This window comes from Heptranchias perlo, chromosome 36, assembly GCF_035084215.1.
Source record: "Heptranchias perlo isolate sHepPer1 chromosome 36, sHepPer1.hap1, whole genome shotgun sequence".
NCBI classification, from domain to species: Eukaryota; Metazoa; Chordata; class Chondrichthyes; order Hexanchiformes; family Hexanchidae; genus Heptranchias; species Heptranchias perlo.
In genome coordinates this window covers 6,099,110-6,109,305 of record NC_090360.1, presented here as the reverse complement: position 1 = coordinate 6,109,305, position 10,196 = coordinate 6,099,110, and the positions used below count along the sequence as shown (strand labels likewise).

Genomic DNA, 10,196 nt, shown 5'->3' with positions numbered 1-10,196 from the left:
CCCTTCCCATTTATGAGATATAAATGCTGAAGTGGTTTCTGCTTCAATCACTAACTCTGGTAGTGCATACCACAGCCTCTCAACCCTCCGTGTAAAAAAAAGTTTCTCCTGCTCTGTCCTAAATCACTTACATTTAATCTTATATCTATGTCCACTTATTCTTGACCTCCTCAATCACTAGAAACAGTGTTTCTATCTACTTTCCTGCATCCCTTCATAATTTTAAACACTTCTATCAAATCACCTCTTCATCTCCTCTGTTCTAATTAAACAGCCCCAACTTCTCAAATCTTTCTTCAGATTTGTATTTCCTCAAACCAGGCAGTATTCTAGTGAATCTGTGATGTACCCTCTCTATTCCCTCAACATCCTTCCTATAGTGTGGAGCACAAATCTACACACACTACTCCAACTGTGGTCTTCGCAATGTTTTATTTAGATTCACTGTTACATCTTGACTTTTATAATCTATATCTTTTGCTATAAAACCACAAGCTATTTTATGGCCTTATCCACTTGAGGAGCTGCTTTTAATGTCTTATGAACCAGAACTCCCAAAACCCTCTGCTTTTCCACATCACCAGCCTTTTCCCCAAAGTACAATTATTACTTTTATTTTTTTAACCAAAATATACCACCTCACATTTATTGACATTGAATTCCACTTGCCACATTTTTGCCTATGTTACCGTCTTATTAATAACCCCTTGCAGCCTCCTATGGTATTCAGAATTAATCATATGCCTCCTATTTTAGTATTGCCTGCAAATTTAAACACCACTCCCTCTAGTCCAACATCCAAATCATTGAGGTACACAGTGAACAGAAGCAGCCCCAGAACAGAACCCTGCAGGGCACCACAACCTACTTCCAACCACTCTGAGAAACCACCCTGAAATCCTACTCTGTTTCTTCCCTTCCGATTAGTTTTTAATCCAATTTGCTTGCCCCACCCTAATTCCATTACCCTTCAATCTTTTCCAATAGTTTCATGTGGTACCTTGTCAAAGGTTTTCTGAAAGTCCATCTACACCACATCCACTGTACTTCCCCCATCCACCATAAAAAACTACTGGACAATATTAATATCCCAGTTAACCATCACCTTCCAGTTAGTCTATTGGAAGTTAGCCAGCCCCAGTGATGTTGAATCTAACACATTGGGAGTAATTTTGACCTAACCCGCCTGGCGGGAAATTGAACAGATTGTGTCGAACGACGGGTTTAGACGTCACACGATTTTACTCTCCATTAAAGTCAACGGAGAGCAAAATCAGGTGGGGTGTGAAACTGGTTTTCGGCATGGTCTGGTCAGTTTCCAACCTGGCGAATTAGGTTAAAATTAGTCCCATTTCTGTCTCCTTTCTGTTCCAGCAACCAAGTTTGGGGAGGGGGGAGGGTAATCAAGCATGATATAAATTTAGACCTCCCGAAACCTCTTTGCCTCCTTTAAGACGCTCCTTAAAACCTACGTCTTTGACTAAGCTTTTAGTCACCTGTCCTAATGTCTCTGTCTTGATGTCAATTTTTGTTTGATTACGTTCCTGTGAAGCATCTTGGGATGTTTTACGTCAAAGGCGCTATATAAATGCATGTTGTTGTTCAGTCAATAAACTTCCATTTAATAAGAACATAAGAAATAGGAGCAGGAGTAGGCCAATCGGCCCCTCGAGCCTGCCCCGCCATTCAACAAGACCATGGCTGATCTGATCCCAACCTCAAATCTAAATTCATGTCCAATTTCCTGCCCGCTCCCCGTAACCCCTAATTCCCTTTACTTCTAGGAAACTGTCTATTTCTGTTTTAAATTTATTCAATGATGTAGCTTCCACAGCTTCCTGGGGCAGCAAATGCCACAGACCCACCACCCTCTGAGTGAGTAATAAACATGACACTTAGTTACCTTAATATTGTCACAATTTATTTGCAGTTCTCTTGTGCAATCAGGGACAGGGATGACTGAACTTGTGACTGAGCACACAGAAAAACAGCTGCTGTAAAGGTGTGCGATTGTTTTTATTATAAGAGTCAGATATTGTTCAGAGAGCGAACATTTAAACATTATTGAGCTCACCTTGAAGAAGCGGAGAATCTTAATGGACCATGAACACTGGCACATGTAGTTTAGAGAGAACAGCCACTCTGCCATCATGTCGAGACTTGATTACAGCACTCAGAAAATCTGAAAGCACAACTGGGTCAGTTTCAGCTTCCTGTTGAAAGCTGAACCATTCCACCAGACAAGTTGTAAAACTAATATCGCTCCTGTCCTATAAAGTGCCCCAAGACACTTTCCTTTGTGCGAAGGCGGCTATAGTAATGGATGTTGCAGCAGTCATGTGCAAGTTGCAAAGCAGGCATCTGTTTTCTTCATGAAATACTTACTCCTGCGATCTACGTGTTGCAAATCTACATGACTGGTTCAAGCCACATTTCAGTTGATGGATTAGAGAGGAAGACACGGTTGAAGCCCAGGATGAAAATGCAGAAGGACTTCCTGACGTCATGTTTACTAAGAGTCCTAACCTGGGAGAACCCCATTCAGGAATTCTGAAGCAGAGCCTCAAGAGGTGGCATTTAAGGTTTTAAGGGATGGTACCTTTTCATCTATTGGGAGCTGTTGAACAGAATGCTAATCTAGTCATTCATTAGCTTTGAGTAAACACAAACCACCACAGAGGTTCTTCAATAAACAAATGCCTAAGAGTACTCCAATATTGGTTACAGTGTTTTCATACATGACTTTCTGTACTTTGGGAGTCAGAGATAATAAATCATTAAAAGTTCACCAGCAGTGTGACAAGGCCAGCAGGAAGGGAAATACGATATTAGATTTTATTGCTGGGACAATACATTTTAAAACTAGAAACACTATACTTCGGCTGTACTAGGTTTTAGTACACACAGGTGCAGATGTACCGTGTCCAGTTTTGGTCCTCTCACAATGGGGAATAGAGAGCTCTGGAGGGGGTATAGCAGAAGGGCAACTAAAAAGGTATCCAGTCTCGGGGATCTTAATTAGCAAGATAGGTCAAGGAGCTAAGGTGATTCTTATAAATACGGTCTTAACAGGGATATATCTGAGGTTTTTAAAATGAAGAGATTAGAGTCTGTCCTGTTGGATGTATTATTTGAGATGGGTGGGAATAGTAGGACTAAGTGGCATGGTTATAAAATATGTTGGTAAAGAGTTACTTTAGACATTAATAAGTATGTATTTTCAGAGTCTGGAACAGATTACTGAAGTGTGCAGCGAGTATGGATTCCCTACAGTGCGTTATAGGGGAGCTGGACATTTCCAGTTTGAGAGGATAAGTTGGGTTCAGAAACATTGAGGAGATACTGTGGTCTCCTGGAGCTTCAAACGATAGCCTGAGGGATTCAGGAGAAGAATTCCCCAGAGTTTTACTTAAATTGTGCTCGGGTTTCTCTCTCCCCACCGGTCAATGCTTTTCCAAGACTTGGAATACCGGATGTATCAGAAGGTGGAACTGAAGGGACTTTACATCCAATGTCACAGAGCTGGAGTCCTGTATCAAGCACAGCCCTCTACATGGCTCTGCACAAATGTAGCAACAGCAAGGAAACAGCGCTGTGTTAACATGAATAAATGCGAGCAGTTCTTGGGGAACCATCTGCTGCACTTAGGGTTGCCAACTCTGATTGGACCTATTCCTGGAAGTTTCACCACATGACCTCCCACCGCCCCCACCCAGTCAAACAGCCTTTTATGCCCCATTTCCAATATTCCTATAACCAATAAACAAAAGTGTTCAAAGAAAATTTTTAAAAACACAAGTGTATTTTTAAAAGTGATTTTTCTCCCGGAGTTGCTCGCAGCAGTGTCCTGGAGATTAATCCTCAATTCCTGGAGAGTCCAGGGAAATCCTGGAGGGTTGGCAACCCTTGCTGCACTGTGCTACCATCGCTTAGTCTACAATTAACCCTTTGAGGCATGAACGAACCCACCAAAAGAAAATAACGATGCAACTTCAAAGTTGTGGTTTTTCTTTGTGCAATTTATTCAGTCAATAGTGTCAACTAAGAAATGGTCTGTGGTTTGATACATTCCGCTGATTCTGCTTCATAATATTCAGCATTAGAAATTTACATAAGTTCTGTATGTTACATGATAGAAAACATGTGCGTATCCTGAAAGCTACAATCGAGTTTCAGTACTCAAGGGGTTAACTTAAAACCCCGTTAAAGGAATTGGAATTTCAAGTCTGTCGTTGAAAGTAATGGGAATTCCGCGATGGTTACCTGTGCTGTAGGATATAAAGAGTTATTCGTATCACTTATGTTCATGCCGTCTATCCATGCCCAGGAAGGACAGATATCCAATTACCTCATAACATTCCACATGTGGCATTCTGTAGCACACACTTCAAAGGACACCGTAAATAGAACATACCATCTGCACTGGTACACTGCAGTTATTATTCTTGTGTAAAAACAGTCATATCAAACTATCACCTGCGATGCTTGCAACATTCTGGTCTCCTGCAATCATTAAAGAACAGTAATGTCACAGAGTGCAACACCCCAGGAGTCCTATTTGGGTACAGTAATTAAGCTCTCAAAGGAATTTGTTCCCATGCACGTCACTATGGTTTCCTAGGGTCTGGTTCATGCATTTGGTACAGTAAGTACATCACAGTCTCTCAGGATTCCTCAGGCTAGATGGTGAAGCTAAGGCACGAGTCTCAGTCACTGCCCATCACCCCCTGGAGACCCAGGTGCAGATACTGTACAGCCCAGGGAGAGGAGACGATGAAAACCGGCTGTGGTTTTCCCTTGTTGCCGTATTAGCTGGTTCAGTGTTGCAGTTTGCTACAATGGTCCATCTCCGTGCTATTAGCACAAATATATTGCTGTTCCTCTGCAGTTACCTGACCAAACTGGGACAAGACCATGTTTGACATAAAACCAAGACACAAAGGTTACATCTACACGCATCATAAAACCTTTCTGCCTTTAACATCTTGTGCAGAGTTCAAGAGTTATGAACTAAAGCACTTTCATTGTACAAAATTAGTTTTAAAAAGTGTATTTCCTCAAGTTTGCAAAAACATTTACCATCAGTGTATTATATTTACCTGATTTCTGCCTAGAAGTCATGCTATTTATTTTAAAAGAGCGAGACCAAATAATCTAGTGACCCCCCCGGGTGGACACTCTCAAAATGCGGTGTAACATTGTGTACAAATCCCTAAGTTTTTATGGCTGCCATTTTGGTAAAAACCCTTTAGGTCACAGTGATTGACAGGTCGTTCCTGTCTGTAGATACAAGGGGATCATGCAATTGTGACTTGTACACCTGATGTTACAATACACCTCCAACGTATTCGAGTCCCTGTCTAATAAACCATGCAAAATAACTTGCTCCATAATGCAACCCTCACAGTAACAGTGATGCAACATGCATTGTATATGGCTCGATCGACACGCACCACAGAGCATCGAGGGAAAGTTCCCAAGTAGATGATCTAATGTACTTACTAAATCCTCAAAAAGGAGCTTCTAATGCGGATGGATATAATACTATGCAACAAATAGCACACACACACACACAAAATCCTTAATATGTGAAAAATTAAGTTAGCAGACAACAAATACCTCTTAAAAGGGCAAGAGGTTAGTCATCCTTTTCCTATTTTCAAAAAATAAATGCATTTAATTAAGGTTGATTTTGGGATGGCTGGTGTGAAAAGAAAGAGATGAGAGAGAAGTGTAGCGGGCTGTTGCTTAAATTGATTGGTACGCATTTCTCTCGGTCTTGTTCGATTGGTCACTGCTGGTCAGACAGGTCTGTAACTTTGGCCGTATTATGAACGCTCTGCTGCATTCTCTCACCCACAGGATCACAAACAAAAGGAGGGAGGGATAAGCTGGTATCTTAACCCATGGAGAGTTGGCAGGTGCATAAATAATTCAATTATTTATGTTACGTTCTAAAGTGCCTTTTTCAAGCACACACACAAGGTGCTGAGGCGCAACCTGCCAGCTTAGTTGAGGGAGGTGACAAGAGATTTGTAGAAGAGAATGGAATTACCCGAAGGTTGTAGTTTTAGGCTGAATTATCTGCCACATTATTCAACGAGATTCATTACATTCAGACTAAAACACTTCAGATTGCTTGCCAATATTGATTGAGCCCTAGATAATAACCGGGCGATATTCACTCACTCTGTCATTGCAGCTGAACGCTCTTTACCCCTGAGAAAAGGATCAGGAATGGCCAGTCACTTGCCGTGTTTCAGAGGATGTCCTTAGGACACGGCAGCAATGCGGTGCCGACCCTCCCAGGTAAAGTAACGGCGATAAGAGCAGAGCATGAACCCGACTGACAAAAGCCCAGGTAACTGCAGCCTTCTGTACAAACCGTGCACTGAACCAGAGGCAAAGAAAGCAGAATCAATTAACCCAACACCAGCGATCAAATGCAACACCCAGGTTAGCTCCAAAACAAATCGTGGTAGTTATTTATTGTCAGAATTACATTGCTCTTTTATACATTTTTTCACAAACGATGCCCTTTTTCTTAATTGTATGCAATTTTTTTTTCTTAAGGACTGCAGCGATTCCGATGTCAGACGAATCGATAGTTTGTAAAATCGGCACACAAACAGGATAAAACAGTAAAATAACGCACGTAAACAAATTCCTTAATCTTTTTTTTTAAAACCCCCAGAGGAAACGTGCATCCATTCTGCCCGCATGCCGTCAGTTAGAAAGGCGGCACCCGTTCTGTCCGCTTAATCGACGTCTGCAAGGCACCTGACATCCCGACATGATTCCGATTCCCTTCCCCTCGGTCGGATCTTTAAAGCCCCGCAGGCTTGGTTTAAACAAGGTTAAGTGCGCCCCGGCCTCAGCTTCTCCAGGCGTTCCACGGGTTGGTGGGAGTGGAAGTGTTGACCTGGGGGACTGGTCAGGGGGACTCAGCCCTCGCTTGGTCACTCCTGGTCACTGACTGGCCGCACGGGGAGGTGGAGCTGTAGTGGATCTCGGAGACGTTTCAGGTCCAACTCAGCCTGAAAGGCAGAATTAACCGGTGTTACTTTTATTAAATATCAAACAGTTTATTACAGTTAATGACAGTTACTATTACATCTTGGCAACTCGTCAAGGCTTCTTCGACAGCACCTCCCAAACCCACGACCTCTACCACCTATAGAAGGACAAGAGCAGCAGGCACATGGGAACAACACCACCTGCACGTTCCCCTCCAAGTCACACACCATCCCGACTTGGAAATATATCGCCGTTCCTTCATCGTCGCTGGGTCAAAATCCTGGAACTCCCTTCCTAACAGCACTGTGGGAGAACCGTCACCACACGGACTGCAGTGGTTCAAGAAGGCGGCTCACCACCATCTTCTCAAAGGCAATTAGGGATGGGCAATAAATGCTGGCCTCGCCAGCGATGCCCACATCTCATGAATGAATAAAAAAAAATCTTAACTTTCTTCACAGGGTCAAGGTTCCAAGATCTCAATTTTCTTGGGACAAAGCCGTCCCCAAACCAAACCCCTCTACTGACTCACGATTCAAATCAATACCATACAAAGACTTGCATTTATATAGGATTCTGCCAACGTCTCAGTAAAGGAGGAGGTAGCAGAGAAATTGGATAGGATCAATAGGTAAAGAGGAAGTACTTAAAAAGGTTAGCAGCGCTCAAAGCAGAAAAGTTACCCGGTCCAGATGGGACACATCCTAGGTTGCTGAGGGAAGTGAGGGTGGAGATAGCGGAGGCTCTGGCCACAATCTTCCAATCCTCCTTAGATATGGGAGTGGTGCCAGAGGACTGGAGGATTGCAAATGTTACACCCCTGTTCAAAAAAAAGGGGCGAGGGATAAACCAGGCAATGACAGACAAGTCAGTGGTGGGAGAATTTTCAGAGATAATAATCAGAGACAAAATTAATTGTTACTTTGAAAAATATGGGTTAAAAAAAACAGCATAAGCATGATGGGCCAAATGGTCTCCTGTGCTGTTTCGCTCTATGATATAACGTCATTCATGACCTCAGGACGTCTCAAAGCGCTTTACAACCAATGAAGTACTTTTGAAGTGTAGTCACTGTTGTAACGTAGAAAATAATTTGCAGAGAATTGTTCTACTTCTCTCTGTCTCTCTCTCTCTCTCTACCCAAAAGTTATATTCTAAGAGTTTCCTCTGCAGCTATCTCTTAACCTTATCTTATATATTAGGCAGAATGTCGCAGCTCACATTCTGGGCGATACTGAGGTGCAGTTATCCATCCACATACTTACAATGCAGCAGTGCATCATCCCACACAATTCAGCTCCACGGGGTCCCTAACGTAAATTGTATCGCAGTGACGTTCCATCTAGTCATCCCACATTTCTGTCTTTCCTGCCAGTTTGACCTTTCAGCAGACGCTTGACTTACAATCGAGCAGAACACTGGTTCCCAGGCCCTGGCACCAAGAACACATCTCCAGTTTCTGCAACAATGCCGTGTTTACCTGAGCAATCGCACTCTTGAGCTGGTTGTATTTTTCAATATCAAATCTCGTCTTTTTGGCTCCTTTGTGAAAGAAATGTAAGTATTGCCTGTCCCTAGCGTCGGGGTAAATGTACTCCTGCGGGGGAGAAAGGGAGACAGCGTCAGTTAGGGCAAGGTGACTCACTCATTAAAAGGAACAACTATATAGGAACATAGGAATTGCTAGAGGAAAAATGACCAAGGTCCATCTAGTTCGCCTTCTACCATCCTGGTAGTCGCATGATACAACGATAATGGAGTTGTTGATTAATTATCACAATCAATCTCTATCAATGAGTCTACAACAGACCCAGACATGAGGCGAGGGAAACCCCCAGTGGTGGAGAGCTTTGGGAACCATAGGTCCAAAGTCATCTGTCCCTCTCGAGCCTGTTACACTCACCACACGTCAGGTCTCAAATTACTCCTATACTGTATCCCAAAATGTTATATAAACCATGGAATCTTACAGAACAGAAGGAGGCCATTCGGTCTATCGTGCTTGTGCCATCTCTTTGAAAGACCTGTCCAATTTAGTCCCACACCCCAGCTTTTTCCCCATAACCCTGCAAATTGGTCCTCTTCAAGAACATGTCCAATTGCCTTTTGAAAGTTCCTGTGGAATCTGATTCCACCGCCCTTTCAGATCTTAACAACCCTCTGTGTGAAATAATTTCTCCTCATCTCCCCTCTAGTTCTTCTGCCATTAATTTTAAATCTATGATCTCTGGTTACCGACCCACTTGCTAGAGGGAACAGTATCTCCCAACTTGCTCTATCAAAACCACTCATAATTTTGAATACCTCTATCAGGTCTCCCCTTAACCTTCTCTGTTCTAAGGAGAACAATCCCAGCCTCTCCAATCTCTCCACATAACTGAAGTCCCTCATCCCTGGTATCATCCTGATAACCTCCTATGTAAATAAAGCAATTTTGTAAGAGAGGCTACTGCCTGGAGTATGGAGGGTTGTAAATACTTAAGTGGTGGTGGGGAGCTCGGCACATGGTTTCAATTGGTTCAGCCACTACCCAGAGTGCAAAGAATGAATGTGCATTTATATAGCACCTATTACGTCCTCAGGATGTCCAAAAGCACCTCATGGATCACTTTTTGAAGTTTGGGTGTTGCTGATCTTCACTGTCCTGGCTCCTCAACAGACACAACACTATTTCTCTGGCAACTCAAGTGCTCTTTTGTTTGTGTGTGTTGATGGTTGATGTGCCCAGACCGCCTCTGGGGCCACCTCTAGCTGTTCTGGAACTCCAGTTGTACCAGGGACGAACCTCGGTGAGGACGAGGCCTAGTGCCCGGCAGAGACGGTGAAGGAGACAACGGTGGCTCAAGTATATAAACCACAATTCTCAATACAGCGATATCCTGCGGATAAGGGGCGTTTGTTAGTCTCATGGCACACTGGCCCACTCGTTGGACACAAGGGGCAGGTTTTGGTTCATGGGAGACTCGCTCTGCTTGTAGAAGCTGCCTCTTTTGCCAAAAGCACTGGGAAAGAAACTGTAACATCACATCCAAAGGATGGGTCCTCCTCACTTATGCACTGAAGTGTTGACCTGGGTAAGGTGCTCAGGTCCTGGAGTGGGTCTTGAACCAATGGTCTTGTGACCCAGAGACTACCAAAGGAGCCAAACTGACAAATCATCTCTTTACACAAGCCTCCTG

General features: G+C 43.3%; 1 protein-coding gene across 1 annotated transcript in view; it reads right to left on the bottom strand.

The window, feature by feature from the left end:
- Nucleotides 1–6,457: 6,457 nt before the first annotated feature.
- mcu (mitochondrial calcium uniporter) overlaps nt 6,458–10,196 on the bottom strand; it is a 114,375-nt gene continuing 110,636 nt past the window's right edge. The window contains exons 7-8 of the mRNA XM_067972443.1: nt 8,498–8,614; nt 6,458–7,037 (exon numbers count right to left, since the gene is read on the bottom strand). Of these exons, the coding sequence (XP_067828544.1) occupies nt 6,960–7,037; nt 8,498–8,614 (195 nt within the window). The 3' untranslated portion in view covers nt 6,458–6,959. The remainder of the gene's footprint in view (nt 7,038–8,497; nt 8,615–10,196) is intronic.